The sequence below is a fragment of the Entelurus aequoreus genome, linkage group LG10, assembly GCF_033978785.1.
Source record: "Entelurus aequoreus isolate RoL-2023_Sb linkage group LG10, RoL_Eaeq_v1.1, whole genome shotgun sequence".
NCBI lineage: Eukaryota > Metazoa > Chordata > Actinopteri > Syngnathiformes > Syngnathidae > Entelurus > Entelurus aequoreus.
This window is the reverse complement of record NC_084740.1, coordinates 49,811,864-49,834,553: the sequence shown is the minus strand read 5'-3', so window position 1 is coordinate 49,834,553 and position 22,690 is coordinate 49,811,864. Positions and strand designations below refer to the sequence as shown.

Here is a 22,690-nt window from a genome sequence, read left to right as displayed (position 1 = left end):
CTGTGGACGTCGTGTCCTCCGGACCTAAGAGGAAAAGAACCATCCAGATTGTTATAGGCGCAAAGTGTAAAAGCCAGCATGTGTGATGGTATGGGGGTGTATTAGTGCCCAAGGCATGGGTAATTTACACATCTGTGAAGGCACCATTAATGCTGAAAGGTACATACAGGTTTTGGAGCAACATATATTGCCATCCAAGCAACGTTACCATGGACGCCCCTGCTTATTTCAGCAAGACAATGCCAAGCCACGTGTTACATCAACGTGGCTTCATAGTAAAAGAGTGCGGGTACTAGACTGGCCTGCCTGTAGTCCAGACCTGTCTCCCATTGAAAATGTGTGGTGCATTATGAAGCCTAAAATACCACAACGGAGACCCCCGGACTGTTGAACAACGTAAGCTGTACATCAAGCAAGAATGGGAAAGAATTCCACCTGAGAAGCTTCAAAAATATGTCTCCTCAGTTCCCAAACGTTTACTGAGTGTTGTTAAAAGGAAAGGCCATGTAACACAGTGGTGAACATGCCCTTTCCCAACTACTTTGTCACGTGTTGCAGCCATTAAATTCTAAGTTAATTATTATTTGCAAAAAAAAAAAAAAGTTTATGAGTTTGAACAACAAATATGTTGTCTTTGTAGTGCATTCAACTGAATATGGGTTGAAAAGGATTTGCAAATCATTGTATTCCGTTTATATTTACATCTAACACAACTCATATGGAAACAGGGTTTGTATGTTGATCCATTTTATACAGCAATAAAAAATATATTTGCCGACCATAATGTGAGTTAAAACAGAGGCCACACGGTTTTCTGTTGGATAGATAGTATTAATGACTATTGTTTAAGATAAATACGTATTTCACTTTATTTTAGTTTTGTATGTATTTTTTATAAATAAAAATGTATATTAAAAAAATAAAAATAAAATACTGTACTAAAAAATTACTTTTATAATGTTTCATTTGTAGTTCATCCCAACGAAACAGTGAACGAAGACAACATGGAAGCTGCCTACTTCTCCACCTTGGTGTGCTGCAGCCTTGTCAACTTTGCATAAACTCACACCGTGTTAGTTAAGAAAGTTAAGTGAATTCACAAATCACCAAGTGTGGATATTTTTCACAGCAATATTTTTAATGAGAAGTTTTCATTTCCACATCAAAATGAAGTTCAATCCAAATTGTTTACTGTATTTTAGTTCACACACCCAATTCATTAAATATATGCTTCACTTAAAAATAAATGTGTGTGTGTGTCTTCTCATGGTTGTGTATTGCGGACTTTGCTTTTTCTTTCTGTTAGTTCCGCCTCTGCAGCAGGAACATAAGGAAGATGGCACTCAGTAAAATGGAGAGTGTGCACACAGTTGGAACAACAATCTCTGTGACCATCTCCATGTGGCTGGTCAGTGGGTCTGGAAAGAACACACACATCTATTAGCAACTGGTGTGCAACACATTTACCTAGTTTTACTAATAAATCATGTTCATGCTTAAGCACAGAACTCAAAGGGTTTTTTTCACAAGAATTATGTGCAATCATCATAATTGTTAATATTTTGTTTTACTTTGGTGATGTCTTACCATGTATAAGTCTTAGAATATTGGCAGCAGTACTCCGCTGTTCTTCTATTAAAAAAAGAGAAATGACTCAGAGTTGATTAACAATAATATAAATGATTTAAATTAGCAATATTTAATAACCCTTTGAGAACTGCATGCATCTATTAGGACATATTAGAGCAAGCAGCTTTGCACTACCACCAAGCAAAACTGTTATAGCAATCAACTTCCTCACTTTTATCCTTTAGTTAGGGGTGTCCTGATCTGACATTGATATTGGTCTGATATCAATAAAAAATCGGCTTTCATTTAAAATTGTGCTCTGATACAAGCAGTCTTGCAGTGCGTTTACTTGTGCAAAGCAGCTAAATGTTTTTCAATAATCACACAAGGTTGTTTTTTTTTGTATTTTAGTGAGTTAATTTACAAAAAGGTAAATGGTAGGCTATAGGCCATCAGGATCTACCAGCTACATAACAAGTAAGCACCCAATAGTACCGTATTTTTCGGACTATAAGTCGGAGTTTTTTTCATAGTTTGGCCGGGGGTGCGACTTATACTCAGGAGCGACTTATGTGTGAAATGATTAACACATTAGCGTAAAATATCAAATAATATTATTTAGCTCATTCACGTAAGAGACTAGACGTATAAGATTTCATGGGATTTAGCGATTAGGAGTGACAGATTGTTTGGTAAACGTATAGTTTTTCTATATGTTATAGTTATTTGAATGACTCTTACCATAATATGTTACGTTAACATACCAGGCACGTTCTCAGTTGGTTATTTATGCCTCATATAACGTACACTTATTCAGCCTGTTGTTCACTATTCTTTATTTATTTTATATTGCCTTTCAAATGTCTATTCTTGGTGTTGGCTTTTATCAAATAAATTTCCCCCAAAAATGCGACTTATACTCCAGTGTGACTTATATATGTTTTTTTCCTTTATTATGCATTTTCGGCCGGTGCGACTTATACTCTAGAGCGACTTATACTCCGAAAAATACGGTACATGGGCTAGACACATGAAAAGTGGTCTTGATTAAGCAATGTTATCTAAAAGGTGACAACCGTGTATAGAAACAAGTATCACAAATGATAGTTGCACATTACTTAGGTAGAGGCGCATTAACAAATATCCAGTAACAAATGTGTTCGCATGATTGCGTTATTACTTAATTAATTATTATGGCCACTAGGTCATAGTATAAGTCAATTCAAGATGGTTAATAATGAATAGATTAGTGTTTTTCATACATGCCATTGTTCTCTGTTTGAGTCATTTTATTTACTGTATAAATCGCACCGGCTGAAAATGCATAATAAAGAAGGAAAAAAACATATATAAATAAGTCGCATTTTTTGGGGAAATTTATTTGATAAAAGCCAACACCAAGAATAGACATTTGAAAGGCAATTTAAAATAAATAAAGAATAGTGAACAACAGGCTGAATAAGTGTACGTTATATGAGGCATAAATAACCAACTGAGAACGCGCCTGGTATGTTAATGTAACATATTATGGTAAGAGTAATTCAAATAACTATAACATATGGAACATGCTATACGTTTACCAAACAATCTGTCACTCCTAATCGCTAAATCCGATAAAATCTTCTTCCTCTGTGTCGCTTCTAAACAACTCTGCCAACTCCCAAGGTAGACAATGCGCCGCTTCCTCTTCTACCGGTACGTCTATTCTCTTGCGTGAATGAGATAAATAATATGATTTGATATTTTACGGTAATGTGTTAATAATTTCACACATAATTCGTTCCAGAGTATAAATTGCACCCCCGGCCAAACTATGAAAAAAAACTGTGATTTATAATCAGAAAAATACAGTAAACTCTCTTTTGTAACATTTCACCTTACAAAATATTAAAAGTAAATATGACTACAGGTGATATCGTATCGGTTAATATCAGTATTGTATCGGAAGTGGAAAAGTTGTAACGAGACACCCCTAAATTGTGTGATTATGTTGTGAAATCCCTCATACGCAAAGGTTTTTCAATCGGGCTCGAAAGGGCATGTCACTTTGCAATGCATTGTGGGGCCGCAGTAGCCATTTTTGTTGGCCACAGCTTTTGTTTACATGCCTGTACTGTACCCGCGGCAATGTGAGAGAGAGCAACAAACTGGATTCAAATGGATCATACAAAATAAAAAAATCAATGGACCACATCAAGACAAACTACCGTATTTTTCGGACTATAAGTCGCAGTTTTTTTCATAGTTTGGCCGGGGGTGCAACTTATTTTCAGGAGCGACTTATGTGTGAAATTATTAACACATTACCGTAAAATATCGTATAGCATGTTCTATATGATATAGTTATTTGAATGACTGTTACGTTAACATACCAGGCACGTTCTCAGTTGGTTATTTATGCCTCATATAACGTACACTTATTCAGCCTGTTGTTCACTATTCTTTATTTATTTTAAATTGCCTTTCATATGTCTATTCTTGGTGTTGGATTTTTTTAAATAAATTTCCCCAAAAAATGTGATTTATACTCCAGTGCGACTTATATATGTTTTTTTCTTTCTTTATTATGCATTTTCGGCCCGCGCGACTTATACTCCAGAGCGATTTATACTCCGAAAAATACGGTATACCCTCTTCTAGCTACTTCAAAAAGATAAGTAAAATTGGTGGAATTGATGCAAATGAGCACATCCAGTGGACAAGAGATTTGAGTAGATTGTCGCCATTGTCAAAGCCAAACTTGTTTATATCTCGTCAACGGAGTTAATTTTTTACCAGTGCATACGTTTAATTGCACGTAGTCTGCGGTTTTCTTGTTTTATGTGTTCGAGATGAAGTGAGGGTGCCCAGCCTAATTTCATAAGCAGGTTTCCATAAAAAAACAAGCCCATTATTACATTTAAAGGCCTACTGAAATGACATTTTTTTATTTAAACGGGGATAGCAGATCCATTCTATGTGTCATACTTGATCATTTCGTGATATTGCCATATTTTTGCTGAAAGGATTTAGTAGAGAACATCGACGATAAAGTTCACAACTTTTGGTCTCTGATAAAAAAAGCCTTGCCTGTACCGGAAGTAGCGTGACGTCACAGGTTGAAGGGCTCCTCACATTTCCCCATTGTTTACACCAGCAGCGAGAGCGATTCGGACCGAGAAAGCGACGATTACCCCGTTAATTTCAGCCAGGATGAAAGATTCGTGGATGACGAACGTGAGAGTGAAGGACTAGAGTGCAGTGCAGGACGCATCTTTTTTCGCTCTGACCGTAACTTAGGTACAAGGGCTCATTGGATTCCAAACTCTCTCCTTTTTCTATTGTGGATCACGGATTTGTATTTTAAACCACCTCGGATACTATATCCTCTTGAAAATGAGAGTCGAGAACGCGAAATGGACATTCACAGTGACTTTTATCTCCACGACAGTACATCGGCAAAGCACTTTAGCTACGGCGCTAACGTGATAGCATCATGCTTAACTGCAGATAGAAACAAAAGAAATAAGCCCCTGACTGGAAGGATAGACAGAAAATCAACAATACTATTAAACCATGGACCTGTAAATACACGGTTAATGCTTTCCAGCCTGGCGAAGCTTAACGATGCTGTTGCTAACGACGCCATTGAAGCTAACTTAGCAACGGGACCTCACAGAGCTATGCTGAAAACATTAGCTATCCACCTACGCCAGCCAGCCCTCATCTGCTCATCAACACCCGTGCTAACCTGCGTTCGGGCGATCGACGGAGCGACGAAGGACTTCACCCGATCATCAATGCGGTCGGCGGCTAGCGTCGGATAGCGTGTCTGCTATCCAAGTCAAAGTCCTCCTGCTTGTGTTTATGCAGCCAGCCGCTAATACACCGATCCCACCCACAACTTTGTTCTTTGCAGTCTTCATTGTTCATTAAACAAATTGCAAAAGATTCACCAACACAGATGTCCAGAATACTGTGGAATTTTGCGATGAAAACCGAGCTTTTTGTATTGGATACAATGTGTCCGAATACTTCCGTTTCGACGATTGACGTCACGCGCATATGTCATCATACATAGACGTTTTCAACCGGAAGTTTAGCGGGAAATTTAAAATTGCACTTTATAAGTTAACCCGGCCGTATTGGCATGTGTTGCAATGTTAAGATTTCATCATTGATATATAAACTATCAGACTGCGTGGTCGGTAGTTGTGGGTTTCAGTAGGCCTTTAAATCCTTTTAATCACTGTGCTACGTCTCAGAAAATAATACACCAAATGATAATATAAATACATCTAATAAAGTCAAATGCAAATAAGGCAACAAGAGAAGTATCCCACACTTGTCTTTTGTAAAGTACATTTGTTCAGCCGACATGGGCATCTACCGGTACATCAACTATATGAATTGCCTGAGAAGCTGGACAGGACAAAAAAAATTGTGATGGCGTTAAGTCATGTTTGATGGTCTCGGGCTCCAGGCTATCCCCGTCTCTTTATTAGCTCACTAAGCCTAGTTCCCTGGCTTTCTCACCAAGTCGTTATTTACCTGAAGCGATCATTTGTTACGGCAGTTAACGTTCGTGGCATGTTTTGAACTTGTTAAAGAAAAGAACACAACTTTAGCCTTTCATTCTGCCGTGTAAATAAGCTATTCAGAGGCCCATAAGACCCACAATGCATTGTGTTTACTACGTCACACTTTCAAGCCCTATTCAAAATCCATTAAAACACTTGAAAGTGGTTAGGTGACACACTTCATACATGTTAGTAATATTAACAACCACAAAAAGATACATTTCATGACAGTGACGATTTGTACCCTCGATCAAGTTTAAACTTCATCATGCACAGGCCAAACCCTTGGCTTTTCTGCATGTTCCGTGGCTTTTCTTCTAGCTGGAGGGGCAAACAAAAAAAGATGTCTCAGATTTTCTTTGCCAGGTTGTAGTACTGATACTGCTACATTTACTGTACCTCTGCCAATTAGGACACATAAGGACTACACAAAAACTGCAAAGATTTTGTTGCGGATCCAGTATTTTCCGTAATCAACATTCTGAGACTGAACATGTTTTGTAATCAATTTCTGATTTAATCTTAAAAAACGGAATATGAAGGTGTAGATACTGATCCCAATCAGGGCTACGAAATAGCCTTGGTGGAGGTCTTTGCTCTACTGAGTATCATTCTACTTTAAGGCAGTGTCACAAATGTTTTCATTAATTTTACATTATTTGGTCAGAATCTTTATTTGTTTACCCCAGCTAGTTGTTTGGGTCTGATAGCGTGATGGAGGTCAGGGGCGTCTTAGTGAAAACAAACCAAAAAAAGTGAACTTACCTGCAGCAAGGAGCTGGTTGCTTGATGAGCAGGTCTCAACAGCCTTCTTCCTCCAGTTCTCAACCTGTACAAGTCAATCAAATGACATCACTAGAGACTAGTTATTCATCCAGTTTTTGAGTACTATGTACTCTACTACACATTGTTAGAGTTCCTGGTACAGACCTATTAAAGACAGAAAACAAATGTTTTACAGCAAACAGGGATAGAGTGAAGCAACGACACTTATGACAACCAATAAAACTTTTTTAGGCGAGCGATGGCTGATACCCAACATTTTGTTTTAACTAAAAGAGCTTGTTATCGTTTTAATCCACTATTGATAGTACTTTTTCATGCTAAAATATATAGTTTATAATTTTTTTTAGTGATTTATGCATACAGGATGTATATATGTATGTATATGTACCGTACTTTTCGAACTATAAGTCGCAATTTTTTTTAATAGTTTGGCCGGGGGTGCGACTTATACTCAGGAGCGACTCATGTGTGAAATTATTAACACATTAGCGTAAAATATCAAATAATATCATTTAGCTCATTCACGTAAGAGACTAGACGTATAAGATTTCATGGGATTTAGCGATTAGGAGTGACAGATTGTTTGGTAAACGTATAGCATGTTCTATATGTTATAGTTATTTGAATGACTCTTACCATAATATGTTACGTTAACATACCAGGCACGTTCTCAGTTGGTTATTTATGCCTCATATAACGTACACTTATTCAGCCTGTTGTTCACTATTCTTTATTTATTTTAAATTGCCTTTCAAATGTCTATTCTTGGTGTTGGCTTTTATCAAATAAATTTCCCCCAAAAATGCGACTTATACTCCAGTGCGACTTGTATATGTTTTTTCCCTTCTTTATTATGCATTTTCGGCCGGTGCGACTTATACTCCGAAAAATATGGTATGCATATATGCATATATGTATGTGTATATATATATGCATATGTACAAAACCCATAACCAGTGAAGTTGGCACGTTTTGTAAATCGTAAATAAAAACAGAATACAATGATTTGCAAATCCTTTTCAACCTATATTAAATTGAATAGACTGCAAGGACAAGATACTTAACATTCGAACTGGTAAACTTTGTTATTTTTTGCAAATATTAGCTCATTTGGAATTGGATGCCTGCAACATGTTTAAAAAAAGCTGGCACAAGTGGCAAAAAAGACAGATAGTTGAGGAATGCTCATCAAACATCAGGTGAACAGGCTAATTGGGAAAACAGGTGGGTGCCATGATTGGGTGTAAAAGCAGCTTCAATGAAATGCTCAGTCATTCACAAACAAGGATGGGGCGAGGGTCACCACTTTGTCAACAAATGCGTGAGCAAATTGTCCAACACTTTAAGAACAACATTTCTCAACAAGCTATTGCAAGGAATTTACGGATTTCACCATCTACGGTCTGTAATATCATCATAATCTTCAGAGAATCTGGAGAAATCACTGCACGTAAGCAGTAACCAACATTGAATGCCCGTGACCTTCGATCCCTCAGGCGGTACTGCATCAAAAAGCGACATCAGTGTGTAAAGGATATCACCACATGGGCTCAGGAACACTTCAGAAAACCACTGTCAGTAACTACAGTTGGTCGCTACATCTGTAAGTGCAAGTTCAAACTCTACTATGCAAAGCGAAAGCCATTGATCAGCAACACCCAAAAACGCCGCCTGTTTCGCTGGGTCCGAGCTCATCTAAGATGAACTGATACAAAGGGGAAAAGTGTTCTGTGGTCGGACGAGTCCACATTTGAAATTGTTTTTGGAAACTGTGGACGTCGTGTCCTCCGGACCAAAGAAAAGAACCATCTGGATTGTTATAGGCGCAAAGTGTAAAAGCCAGCATGTGTGATGGTATGGGGGTGTATTAGTGCCCAAGACATGGGTAACTTACACATCTGTGAAGGCGCCATTAATGCTGAAAGGTACATACAGGTTTTGGAGCAACATAAGTTGCCATCCAAGCAACGTTACCATGGACGCCCCTGCTTATTTCAGCAAGATAATGCCAAGCCACGTGTTACATCAACGTGGCTTCATAGTAAAAGAGTGCGGGTACTAGACTGGCCTGCCTGTAGTCCAGACCTGTCTCTCATTAAAAATGTGTGGCACATTATAAAGCGTAATATACGACAATGGAGACCCCCGGACTGTTGAACAACTTAAGCTGTACATCAAGCAAGAATGGGAAAGAATTCCACCTGAGAAGCTTCAACAATTTGTCTCCTCAGTTCCCAAACGTTCATTGAGTGTTGTTAAAAGGAAAGTCCATGTAACACAGTGGTAAATATGCCCCTGTGCCAACTTTTTTGCAATGTGTTTCTCAGTTCGAACATTAAATATATTATCTTTGCAGTCTATTCAATTGAATATAAGTTGAAAAGGATTTGCAAATCATTGTATTCTGTTTTTATTTACGAATTACACAACGTGCCAACTTCACTGCGTTTGTATATGTGTGATATACAGTGTATATATATATATATATATATATATATATATATATGGGGCGGCGTGGCGAAGTTGGTAGAGTGGCCGTGCCAGCAATCGGAGGGTTGCTGGTTACTGGGGTTCAATCCCCACCTTCTACCATCCTAGTCACGTCCGTTGTGTCCTTGGGCAAGACACTTCACCCTTGCTCCTGATGGCTGCTGGTTAGCGCCTTGCATGGCAGCTCCCGCCATCAGTGTGTGAATGGGTGAATGTGGAAATACTGTCAAAGCGCTTTGAGTACCTTGAAGGTAGAAAAGCGCTATACAAGTATAACCCATTTATCATTTATCATTTATCATTTATATATATATATATATATATATATATATATATATATATATATATATATATAAGCCTACATTGTTTCCTAACTTTATGCTTGTATGCAAATTAGTTATGCTTATACTACACATGTTGAATGTACCGAACTTAAAGTGGGTCGGTTTAGCACTACTACTAAAGTACTAAAGAAAGTAAACGCGAGTCTTACATAAGACTAGCCGTTTTAAAATTGTATTGTGTTTTAACACAGAATATCTGAAATTAGGCCATGTCAACGAGCATGCATTATCCCCAAATGTGTCCAAATATTGATGTTTAAATTTGAGAATAACAACGGAACTTTGGTATTGGTAGTATCAATGTTTTGAAACTGAGCTGACTATCACTATCCCTACTGGACTATCCCTTGACACTACTGTACAGTACTACCCCGCACTTAAAATGCTCGTTTATTCCATGCATTTGATACCTTTCTGTGTCACACATTGACATAAACAATGACTTGTTCATTTGAAGCCCATGCTTTAAAGCGAGTGTGCCCACTCATTTACCTCTCTCTGGTTTGGAAATCCATTGGAGCTGATGATGCGCTTGTAAAACTGAACTGAAGATTTGGGATAGCGAGGTTTGTTTTTGTTACGGAAGTCCACATAATACAAACCAAACCTCTCGGTGAAGCCTTCATCCCACTCAAACTTGTCCATGAGGGACCATGCTGTATAACCTCTCACATTGACCCCATCTCTGACAGCTGTGATGAGAACAAAATACTGTTTATTACTTATTGACATGATCCTAATAACATGCTGCTGTAAGGTCACCTTTGAGCATCTCGTTGATGTAGTCTTTAAAATATTGTATTCTCCAATCATCACACAGCTCTGTACATTGCATCTTCTCAGAGACTCCATTCTCAGTCACGTAAATCATTGGGTTTGCGTACTGAGTCTAAAAAGGAAAGTCTCAAATGTTAAAGACATCCCAGCACCAATCAAGACAATGCCAATCACAAGTCACCTTCACAAAATTAAGCAGACGTCTAAAACCCCACGGCACAGAATAGAGCCACTCTGAGCCTGGGTCAGGCCACTGGGGGTCAACCAGTTCAGCCAAGTCGCGGTCCATGAAGTAGCTGCTGGTGCCGCGGCCTGACGGGTTATTTTTCTGGGTGACGTAACGCGTGGTGAAGTGACCAATGCCCAGGAAGTCACAGGTGCCCTTGATGTAGCTTTTCTCCTGGGGGGAAAACGAGGGCAAGCGAGATGCCCCGAGACCCTGCTGGGCGCTTTTCCTCCCTGGAAAAACAGCAAAATCACAACTACTTTTATAAAGTACATTCAGAATGTTGCTGCTCCTCAAATCCTGACTAGAGCCAGGAAATATGTCCAGTGTTCATGTCACTGCACTGGCTTCCTGTCGCTCAGAGAATAGACTTTAAGACAGCTTTGCTTGTGTACAAGTCTCTTCGTGAGGTCTTGCGACAAAACAAATCCTTAAAGGCCTACTGAAATGAAATTTTATTTAAACGGGGATAGCAGATCCATTCTATGTGTCATACTTGATCATTTCGCGATATTGCCATATTTTTGCTGAAAGGATTTAGTAGAGAACATCGACGATAAAGTTCGCAACTTTTGGTTGCTGATCAAAAAAGCCTTGCCTGTACCGGAAGTAGCGTGACGTCACAGGTTGAAAGGCTCCTCACATTTCCCCATTGTTTACAATGCAGCGAGAGCAATTCGGACCGAGAAAGCGACAATTACCCCATTAATTTGAGCGAGGATGAAAGATTTGTGGATGAGGAACGTGAGAGCGAAGGACTAGAGTGCAGTGCAGGACGTATCTTTTTTCGCTCTGACCCTAACTTCGGTACAAGGGTTCATTGGATTCCACACTTTCTCCTTTTTCTATTGTGGATCACGGATTTGTATTTTAAACCACCTCGGATACTATATCCTTTTGAAAATGAGAGTCGAGAACGTGAAATGGACATTCACAGTGACTTTTATCTCCACGACAATACATCGGCGAAGCTCTTTAGCTACGGAGCTAACGTGATAGCACATCGGGCTTAAATGCAGATAGAAACAAAAGAAATAAACCCCTGACTGGAAGGATAAACAGAAAATCAACAATACTATTAAACCATGGACCTGTAAATACACGGTTAATGCTTTCCAGGCTGGCGAAGCTTAACAATGCTGTTGCTAACGACGCCATTGAAGCTAACTTAGCAACGGGACCTCACAGAGCTATGCTAAAAACATTAGCTATCCACCTACGCCAGCCCTCATCTGCTCATCAACACCCGTGCTCACCTGCGTTCCAGCGATCGACGGAGCGACGATCATAGATGCGGTCGGCGGCCCGGAGACGGAGGAAGTCAAGGTGAGGTCGGCGGCTAGCGCGTCTGCTATCCATCTCAAAGTCCTCCTGGTTGTGTTGCTGTAGTCCGCCGCTAATACACCGATCCCACCTACAACTTTCTTCTTTGCAGTCTTCATTGTTCATTAAACAAATTGCAAAAGATTCACCAACACAGATGTCCAGAATACTGTGGAATTTTGAGATGAAAACAGGGCTTTTTGTATTGGATCCAATGGGGTCCGAATACTTCTGTTTCAACGATTGACGTCACGCGCATACGTCATCATACATAGACGTTTTCAACCGGAAGTTTCACGGGAAATTTAAAATTGCACTTTATAAGTTAACCCGGCCGTATTGGCATGTGTTGCAATGTTAAGATTTCATCATTGATATATAAACTATCAGACTGCGTGGTCGGTAGTAGTGGGTTTCAGTAGGCCTTTAACATGTTAGAGCCGTATGAACAAACCATTTGGGCTGAGAGGCCCTTTGACATTTTGGCTCTGCAAGCTCCTTTCACTTCACATCAACGGTGCATGAACTTGCCAATAAAGTCTTTCATCACTTGAGGGTAGTCCCCATGAAAGATAGGCGTGGCGAACCAGCCCAGGGAGAACTGGACATATCGCTCAGCTGCTTCAATGTCCTTCTGGTTGCTGATGTCAACAGGCTCTCCCCAGTCTGCAGTCAGGGAGATGCCGACGAGACCTGCAGGTGCAGACGCCATCTCTCAGCACACAAGAGTCTGTGCTGCTAAGAGTCGTACAGCATGCTCCACATGCTAAAGGATTGCCTACCTTTTTGTTTTGCCCTCCACTGTGTGTCGTATGTGTGCCAAACTTTAGCGTGAGCCTGTCGGAAAACATAATTTTATCTTGAGGTGCTTTGTTGTAACTTCCTAAGTGGAAGAAAGTGGATTTGTGCTACCTTAATAATGTGATGGGCAGCCCTATATGCTCCCGTTCCTCTCGTCCTCAGTCCAGGAGCGTGCTCACCCGTTTCATAGCCTTCCACTGCTACAGACTAAACAAGATATTGAGTCAGTCAAAGATCAATAGTAAGTGACTGAATACAAACCAAACATACCCATGGATTGCTGAAAGTAATCCAGTATTTCACTCGGTTGCCAAATCTCTCAAAGCACAGGCTTGCAAAGTCATTGAAATGATTGACCATGCTTATGTTCTGCCATCCACCATATCTCTCCTGCAAGACCTATTGAATAAAATAAAAGGAATTAACAGAGAGTGGGTTTATTTCATTAAAATCAGGTGGGAGAGATAGGGATCATGTGTGCATCAACCTGTGGGAGATCCCAGTGATACAATGTCACTATGGGAGTGATCTTGTTTCCCAGCAGGTGGTCAAGCAGATCATTATAGTACTGAATTCCTCGTTCACTGATATGATCGGCTGGGAATTGAGTAGAAAGAGAAGTATTATCAACACATACACTCACTAGACACTTTGCACACTATTGCGATAGTTGTTTAGTTTGGATTGACATCGTACGAGCTATCAGTTGCTAATGCATTTCATAATAAATATGAAATAAGTGTGAAGTGAATTACATTTATATAGCGCTTTTTCTCAAGTGACTCAAAGCGCTTTACATAGTGAACCCCAATATCTAAGTTACATTCAAACCAGTGTGGGTGGCACTGGGAGCAGGTGGGTAAAGTGTCTTGCCCAAGGACACAACGGCAGTGACTAGGATGGCGGAAGCGGGGATCGAACCTGCAACCCTCAAGTTGCTGGCACGGCCGCTCTACCAACCGAGCTATACCGCCCCTACATTTCACATTTGTAATTCTTAATACAGAAATGAATAAAACCATTAAAATACAGTCATACCTCAACTTACTAACTCAAGTGGTTGTGTGACCGAGCTCATAAATCAATACTGGTAAATCAGCGACGCTTGTTGAAATTAATTGGTCTGTATTTATAGCGCTTTTCTATACCTGGAATGATACCCAAAGCACTTTAAATTATACATCACGTGATTCACCCATTCACACACTGATGGTGGAAGCTACCATGCAAGGCACTAACCACAACCCTTCAAGAGCAGTTAGGTGTAATTAAAATCAAATGAATTGGTGAATGGGAACCGGAGGGTGTGTTCCAACTATCGTGGAATCACACTACTCAGCCTTCCCGGTTAAGGTCTATTCAGGTGTGCTGGAGAGGAGGCTACGCCGGATAGCCAAACCCCGGATTCAGGAGGAGAAGTGTGAACTGTGGACCAGCTCTATACTCTTGGCAGGGCACTTGAGGGTGCATTGGAGTTTGCCCAACCAGTCTACATGTGCTTTGTGGACTTTGAGCAGGCCTTTGACCGTGTCCCTCGGGAAGTCCTGTGGGGAGTGCTCAGAGAGTATGGCATATCGGACTGTCTTATTGTGGGGATCCGCTCCCTATATGATCAGTGTCAGAGCTTGGTCCGCATTGCTGCCAGTAAGTTGGACCCGTTTTCAGTGATCGTTTGACTCCGCCAAGGCTGCCCTTTGTCACCGATTCTGTTCATAACTTTAATGGATATAATTTATAGGCACAGTCAGGGTGTTAAGGGGATCCGGTTTGGTGGCTGCAGGATTAGGTGTCCGCTTTTTGCAGATGTTGTGGTCCTGATGACTTCCCCTGGCCAGGATCTTCAGCTCTCACTGGATCAGTTTGCAGCCGAGTGTGAAGCGACTGGGATGAGAATCAGCACCTTCAAGTCTGAGTCCATGGTTCTCGCCCGAAAAAGGGTGGAGTTCCATCTCTGGGTTGGGGGAAGAGATCTTGCCCCAAGTAGAGGAGTTCAAGTAGCTCTGAGTCTTGTTCACGAGTGAGGGATGAGTGGATTGTGAGATCGACAGGCGGATCGGTGCAGCGCCTTCAGTATCGCAGACACTATCAATCCATTGTAGTAAGGAAGGAACTGAGCTGGAAGGCAAAGCTCTCAATTTACCGGTCCATCTACATCATCACCTATGGTCTTGAGCTTTGGGTTATGACAGGATCACGGGTACAAGCAGCCGAAATGAGTTTACGAGTTAACGAAGAAGAAAAGCTGACCAATAAGGCTGGGAAAGCAGGAAGTAATGGTATTGAAAACTGTGGATACTCCTAATTATTCCATCTCCCACAATCAGGGTAGTGTGGGAGAAGCAAGGACACTTTTAAGGTGATGTGCTTCGAAGGTCACTACTCCTGGGAGGTGCTGACTTCCCTACAGACTGGCTCGGCCTATGCTGGTCATCAGCAGGACCGGACGAGGACTGGTAGAGTCGAGAGTGCTATCCAACGAGCCAAATCCAAAGCTATTGGCTTGTTGTCCTGGCCCATTGGTGTCCTGGGCATGAGGTTTACCAACATTTGACAGCACATCCACACTAGTTGGCATCCGTTACACTTGACCTCATTCATGTCACAGGTGAGCCGGAGTCTATCCTGGACTGGTCTTCAGCCAATAATAGGGCACATATAGACAAGACAACCATTCACATTCACGCCAATGGGCATTATAGGTACTCCAATTACCAAAACATGCAAACTTTTGGAATGTGGGGAGAAGTTGGAGAACGCACAGGGAAAACATGCAAACTCTACACAGAGGATTGAACCCTTGATGAAGCCAGCATGCTAGGGAAAAGTTACTCACATTTGAGACCAGTGGGAATGAGTCGAGGCCAGGAGATGGAGAAGCGATAATGGTTTAGCCTCAGCTCCTTCATCAACGCGACGTCATCCTATCAAAGATACAAAGGACAATATTTGCGTTGAACACGTCAATGTTCTTCACAACCTCCTACCTTTGCTTTGTAGTAGCCCTCACAAGAGGAATCTCCTGTATCATTCAGCTGAATTTTGCCTTTCTTGTGACTGAATATGTCCCAGATGCTCAGTCCTTTTCCATCCTTGTCCCAGGCTCCCTCTGTTTGATAGGCTGAACTGCCGGCTCCCCACGAAAACCCTGATTAACAAGCAACCACTTATTTATGTCACACTTTCACTGAAGATGGGATCCATTTGTGTTACTTTGTGTCCTTAAATATGCACTCCTTTCTCATAAACACTTTAATCAGAATACAATGATTTGCAAATCCTTTCAACTTATATTCAATTGAATAGACTGCAAAGACAAGATATTTAATGTTTTTTTTTGCAAATAATCATTAACTTAGAATTTAATGGCTGCAACACATTGCAAAAAAGTTGGCACAGGGGCATGATCACCACTGTGTTACATGGCCTTTCCTTTTAAAGGCCTACTGAAACCCACTACTACCGACCACGCAGTCTGATAGTTTATATATCAATGATGAAATCTTAACATTATAACACATGCCAATACGGCCGGGTTAACTTATAAAGTGACATTTTAAATTTGCCGCTAAACTTCCGGTTCGAAACGCCTCTGAGGATGACGTATGCGCGTGACGTAGACCGGCGAACACGGGTATGCCTTCCACATTGAAGCCAATACGAAAAAGCTCTGTTTTCATTTCATAATTCCACAGTATTCTGGACATCTGTGTTCGTGAATCTGTTTCAATCATGTTCATTGCATTATGAAGAAGGAAGCTGAGCAAGCAAAGAAGAAAGTTGTCGGTGCGAAATGGACGTATTTTTCGAACGTAGTCAGCCACAACAGTACACAGCCGGCGCTTCTTTGTTTACATTCCCGAAAGATGCAGTCAAGATGGAAGAACTCGGATAACAGAGACTCTAACCAGGAGGACATTTGACTTGGATACACAGACGCCTGTAGAGAACTGGGACAACACAGACTCTTACCAGGATTACTTTGATTTGGATGACAAAGACGCAGACGTGCTACTGTGAGTATGCAGCTTTGGCTTTTTTTTGCGTATGTACGTAACTTTTTTAAAATATATAAGCCTTATGAAACTTGGGTTAGGTGAACGGTCTTTTGGGCTGAGTGATTGTGTGTGTTGATCATGTGTTTGAATTGTATTGGCGTGTTCTATGGAGCTAGGAGCTAGCAGAGGAGCTAGCATAACACGTACCGTACCTACGTGCGCGTCACGTACGTAACTTTTTAAAAATATATAAGCTTTATGAACCTTGGGTTAGGTGAACGGTCTTTTGGGCTGAGTGATTGTGTGTGTTGATCAGGTGTTTGAATTGTATTGGCGTGTTCTATGGAGCTAGGAGCTAGCAGAGGAGCTAGGAGCTAGCATAACAAACACGCAGGTGTTATTATGCAGGATTAATTTGTGGCATATTAAATATAAGCCTGGTTGTGTTGTGGCTAATAGAGTATATATATGTCTTGTGTTTATTTACTGTTGTAGTCATTCCCAGCTGAATATCAGGTACCGTGAGTATGCAGCCTTGGCTGCTAAACATTCGATAACTTGACCGTATGTGCGCGTCACGTACGTAACTTTTTAAAAATATATAAGCTTTATGAACCTTGGGTTAGGTAAACGGTCTTTTGGGCTGAGTGATTGTGTGTGTTGATCAGGTGTTTGAATTGTATTGGCGTGTTCTATGGAGCTAGGAGCTAGCAGAGGAGCTAGGAGCTAGCATAACAAACACGCAGTTGTTTTTATGCAGGATTAATTTGTGGCATATTAAATATAAGCCTGGTTGTGTTGTGGCTAATAGAGTATATATATGTCTTGTGTTTATTTACTGTTGTAGTCATTCCCAGCTGAATATCAGGTCACCCCCGGCTCTCACAGCATCTTCCCTATCTGAATAGCTTCAACTCCCCACTAGTCCTTCACTTGCACTTTACTCATCCACAAATCTTTCATCCTCGCTCAAATTAATGGGGAAATTGTCGCTTTCTCGGTCCGAATCTCTCTCACTTCATGCGGCCATCATTGTAAACAATAGGGAACTTTGCGTATATGTTCAACTGACTACGTCACGCTACTTCCGGTAGGTGCAAGCCTTTTTTTTTATCAGATACCAAAAGTTGCAATCTTTATCGTCGTTGTTCTATACTAAATCCTTTCAGCAAAAATATGGCAATATCGCGAAATTATCAAGTATGACACATAGAATAGATCTGCTATCCCCGTTTAAATAAAAAAAATTCATTTCAGTAGGCCTTTAACAACACTCAGTAAAGGTTTGGGAATTGAGGAGACACATTTTTTAAGATTCTCAGGTGGAATTCTTTCCCATTCTTGCTTGATGTACAGCTTACGTTGTTCAAAAGTCCGGGGGGCTCCCTTGTGGTATTTTAGGCTTCATAATGCGCCACACATTTTCAATGGGAGACAGGTCTGGACTACAGGCAGGCCAGTCTAGTACCCGCACTCTTTTACTATGAAGCCACGCTGTTGTAACACCTGCTGAATGTGTCTTGCTGAAATAAGCAGGGGCGTCCATGAAAAAGATGTTGCTTGGATGGCAACATATGTTGCTCCAAAACCTGTATGTACCTTTCAGCATTAATGGCGCCTTCACAGATGTGTAAGTTACCCATGTCTTGGGCACTAATACACCCCCATACCATCACACATGCTGGCTTTTACACTTTGCGCCTATAACAATCCGGATGGTTCTTTTCTGTGGTCTGACAAGTCCACAGAACACTTTTCCACTTTGCATCAGTCCATCTTAGATGAGCTCAGCCCCAGCGAAGCCAGCGGCGTTTCTGGGTGTTGTTGATAAATGGCTTTCGCTTTGCATAGTACAGTTTTAACTTGCACTTACAGATGTAGCGACCAACTGTAGTTATTGACAGTGGTTTTCTGAAATGTGAGCTGAGCCAATGTGGTGATATCCTTTACACACTGATGTCGGTTTTTGATGCAGTACCGCCTGAGGGATCGAAGGTCACGGGTATTCAATGTTACGTGCATTTCTCCAGATTCTCTGAACCTTTTGATGATATTACGGACCGTAGATGGTGAAATCCCTAAATTCCTTGCCAAAGCTGGTTGAGAAATGTTGTTCTTAAACTGTTCGACAATTTGCTAACGCATTTGTTGACAAAGTGGTGACCCTCGCCCCATCCTTGTTTGTGATTGACTGAGCATTTCATGGAAGCTGCTTTTATACCCTATCATGGCACCCACCTGTTCCCAATTACTCCGTTCACCTGTGGGATGTTCCAAATAAATGTTTGATGAGCATTCCTCAACTTTCTCAGTCTTTTTTGCCATTTGTGCCAGCTTTTTTGAAACATGTTGCAGGCATCAAATTCCAAATGAGCTAATATTTGCAAAAAAAAAAGTTTTCCAGTTCGAACGTTACATATCTTGTCTTTGCAGTCTATTCAATTGAATATAGGTTGAAAAGGATTTGCAAATCATTGTATTCTCTTTTTATTGACCATTTACACAACGTGACAACTTCGCTGGTTTTGGGTTTTGTACATAAATAACTAGTGTATGTAGGAGTCATACCAGCTGGAAAAGTGCCATAATAGAAGGAGCCGTGGTCGTTCTTTGTCCAGTCGAAGTCCTCAGACGCAGACACACACAGCACCAACACAAACACATGACACACAATGAGCACACAGCGAGACAACATGGTCTTCTTCAGTCTGCACCACACTTTTGGTCCGGTTCTCCTCTTTTAGTTCACTACGGTCCACACAAACACGGAAGACAAATAAACAGTATTTCAAAAAAAATGCATCAGATCTAGACACAATGAGATGATGTGATGGACAGTGAGGTCTCCAGCATCCCAATTGTGCGACTAAAGGTTCTTATTGAAAGTCAATGGCGTGTAAGCTCATCTTGCTGACGCTCACACAACTCACACAACTACCATTTCCACCTCTGTAAGCAAAAAAGTCATTCAGCACTCAACCCTTGTTGTAAATTGAATTTTTTTTGCTATTAACCTACACACACAAATATACATATTACATCATTACATTTAATATTAACTATTAATAGTTTGTATATTTTATTAAATAAATTTAAATTACAATTAGGGAATAATTCCTTATATTCTCTAATTTTCATTCATTAATGGATTTTAACAAAATCAATACAAATATTTTGTCCGTGTCAATAAATATTCAGATTTTTTTTTATTAAAACAAAACAATTTTATATATTTTCCCAAATGTTTCTGTTGAAAATCTGAACTCATTTAAAAAAAAGTTTTAGAATTACTGTATTTTTCGGAGTATAAGTCGCACCGGCCGAAAATGCATAATAAAGAAGGAAAAAAAAACATATACCGTAATTTCCGGACTATAAGCCGCACCTGACTATAAGCAGCACCAGCTAAATTTAGGGGAAAATACAGATTGCTCCATATATAAGCCTCACCCGACTATAAGCCGCAGGGTTTTGATGTGTAATTACCGTAGTATATAGGGGTTCCTGCTACCACGGAGGGGATTGTCGGGACAGAGATGACTGTTTGGGAACGCAAAGCGTCCCATTTATTAACAATAAATCTTTCAATAATTCAATCAAACTTTCACATCTTTGACATGGCGAACAGCATTCATGCAGAGTACAAATAATACAACGGTGCAAAGTAATACAAAGTGCTCGCCTGTACGTTATCAAAATAACCAGCCTACCGGTATATGAAAAGTCAGTCTTTAATCATTGTGTCATCGTCTTCCTCCTGCGTACTAAAACCACCGAAATCCTCTTCGTCGGTGTCGGAGAAGAACAGGCCGTAAATAAGCCGCACCGTTGTATAAGCTGCAGGGACCAGAACGAGGGGAAAAAGTAGCGGCTTATAGTCCGTAAATTACGGTATAAGTCGCACTGGAGTATAAGTCGCATTTTTTGGGGAAATTTATTTGATAAAAGCCAACACCAAGAATAGACATTTGAAAGGCAATTTAAAATAAATAAAGAATAGTGAACAACAGGCTGAATAAGTGTACGTTATATGAGGCATAAATAACCAACTGAGAACGTGCCTGGTATGTTAACGTAACATATTATGGTAAGAGTCATTCAAATAACTATAACATATAGAACATGCTATACGTTTACCAAACAATCTGTCACTCCTAATCGCTAAATCCCATGAAATCTTATACGTCTAGTCCAGTGGTTCTTAACCTTGTTGGAGGTACCGAACCCCACCAGTTTCATATGCGCATTCACCGAACCCTTCTTTAGTGATAAATAAAATGTTTTTTTTTCAAATTCAAGACAAAGTTATATGTTTTTGGTAACACTTTAGTATGGGGAACATATTGTAAGTAACAAAGACTTAATTTAGAGTTGTTTGGACACTAGGGGAACATATTCTAAGTAACAAAGACTTAATTTAGGGTTTTTTGGACACTAGGGGAACATATTCTAAGTAACAAAGACTTAATTTAGAGTTTTTTGGACACTAGGGGAACATATTCTAAGTAACAAAGACTTAATTTAGGGTTTTTTGGACACTAGGGGAACATATTCTAAGTAACAAAGACTTAATTTAGAGTTGTTTGGACACTAGGGGAACATATTCTAAGTAACAAAGACTTAATTTAGGGTTTTTTGGACACTAGGGGAACATATTCTAAGTAACAAAGACTTAATTTAGAGTTTTTTGGACACTAGGGGAACATATTCTAAGTAACAAAGACTTAATTTAGGGTTTTTTGGACACTAGGGGAACATATTCTAAGTAACAAAGACTTAATTTAGAGTTATTTGGTTAGGGTTAGAGGGTTAGGGTTATAATAAGGTCATGCCAAATAAGGCATTAATAAGTACTTAATGACTAGTTAAGAGCCAATATGTTACTAAATTGCATGTTAATAAGCAACTAATTAATGGTGAATATGTTCCCCGTACTAAAGTGTTACCATGTTTTTTTACTGGTGCACAAAATGAAGCGTGCATGAACATCACCTTGTTCAAACAACAAAACCAACAGTGCATAAACTCACAACAAATTACACACCTGCAAACCAGTCAGCTGTTGCCGTATCCGTAATACGCCGATAGGGAGAAGTTTGTATTTACACGATGAGTCGGGTGTGTTTTGACCTCCGCCGAACCCCTGAGGCCGACTCACCGAACCCCTAAAGTTCCATCGAACCCAGGTTAAGAACCACTGCTCTAGTCTCTTACGTGAATGAGCTAAATAATATTATTTGATATTTTACGGTAATGTGTTAATAATTTCACACATAAGTCGCTCCTGAGTATAAAACTATAAAAAAAACTGCCACTTATAGTCCGAAAAATACGGTATACGGTACCTCAATATTCTGAGGAACTTAAATTAGCATAAATTTAAATTCTAAAGATCGCATTTTGCAATTACTTTTTTTTTTACAAAGACAACTCATTATTTTCACATTTTAATCCTGTTTTTAGCAAGCGAATCATGGTAGAGTCTGATTTATTTAAACTAATTTCAATACTTTTACTGGCAACACATGTAGCATAGCAGTATAATGAACGTGTTCCTTTCATTATGTGTAACTTTGCTGATTGGCCGGAAACAAAAAAAATCACAGTTCGGGGGTCTCCGTTGTTATAGTGAGGCAGTCTAAATTGCAAAATAAAAATTTGGCACACAGCTATAAATCTTACCTTTGTATTTTAGGAAGAGGTCATTTATAGGTGTGTGTTGAGTCCACAATCCCGGTGCAAATGGGGGCCCTCCTGGCACAGCGGGCCATGTGGAAAGCATACATCTATAGGGGCCGGCTACTCTATTGTGGGCAGCCT

General features: G+C 40.1%; 2 protein-coding genes across 5 annotated transcripts in view; one reads left to right on the top strand and one right to left on the bottom strand.

The window, feature by feature from the left end:
* zwilch (zwilch kinetochore protein) overlaps positions 1–1,451 on the top strand; it is a 16,434-nt gene extending 14,983 nt beyond the window's left edge. The window contains exon 18 of the mRNA XM_062061100.1: positions 973–1,451. Within this exon, the coding sequence (XP_061917084.1) occupies positions 973–1,061 (89 nt within the window). The 3' untranslated portion in view covers positions 1,062–1,451. The remainder of the gene's footprint in view (positions 1–972) is intronic.
* Positions 1,130–22,690, bottom strand: lctlb (lactase-like b). 4 transcript variants are annotated; one of them, XM_062061098.1, is made up of 15 exons: positions 22,553–22,690; positions 19,439–19,618; positions 15,860–16,020; positions 15,709–15,796; positions 13,363–13,472; positions 13,146–13,274; positions 12,987–13,082; positions 12,857–12,911; positions 12,602–12,767; positions 10,707–10,980; positions 10,511–10,637; positions 10,241–10,440; positions 6,894–6,957; positions 6,373–6,449; positions 1,130–1,418 (listed from the first exon to the last, which is right to left on the bottom strand). In XM_062061098.1, exons 2-14 carry the CDS (start codon positions 19,563–19,565, stop codon positions 6,385–6,387), a joined length of 1,662 nt encoding a protein of 553 aa, XP_061917082.1. In that variant the 5' UTR covers positions 19,566–19,618; positions 22,553–22,690; the 3' UTR covers positions 1,130–1,418; positions 6,373–6,384. The 4 variants fall into 4 exon arrangements, with proteins under 4 accessions (XP_061917082.1, XP_061917080.1, XP_061917081.1 ...); XM_062061096.1 differs by lacking the exon at positions 6,373–6,449 and adding an exon at positions 1,588–1,632; XM_062061099.1 differs by lacking the exon at positions 1,130–1,418 and adding an exon at positions 1,588–1,632.

What these genes read in the sequence shown, in the direction of transcription:
- lctlb (XM_062061096.1), bottom strand. Translation starts at nt 19,565, where the DNA reads ATGTTGTCTCGCTGTGTGCTCATTGTGTGTCATGTGTTTGTGTTGGTG. An exon ending in CATTCCCACTGGTCTCAAAT is followed by an intron (nt 13,473 to 15,708) that starts GTGAGTAACTTT and finishes CTCAATTCCCAG; the next exon opens with CCGATCATATCAGTGAACGA. An exon ending in ATCACTGGGATCTCCCACAG is followed by an intron (nt 13,275 to 13,362) that starts GTTGATGCACAC and finishes TTTATTCAATAG; the next exon opens with GTCTTGCAGGAGAGATATGG.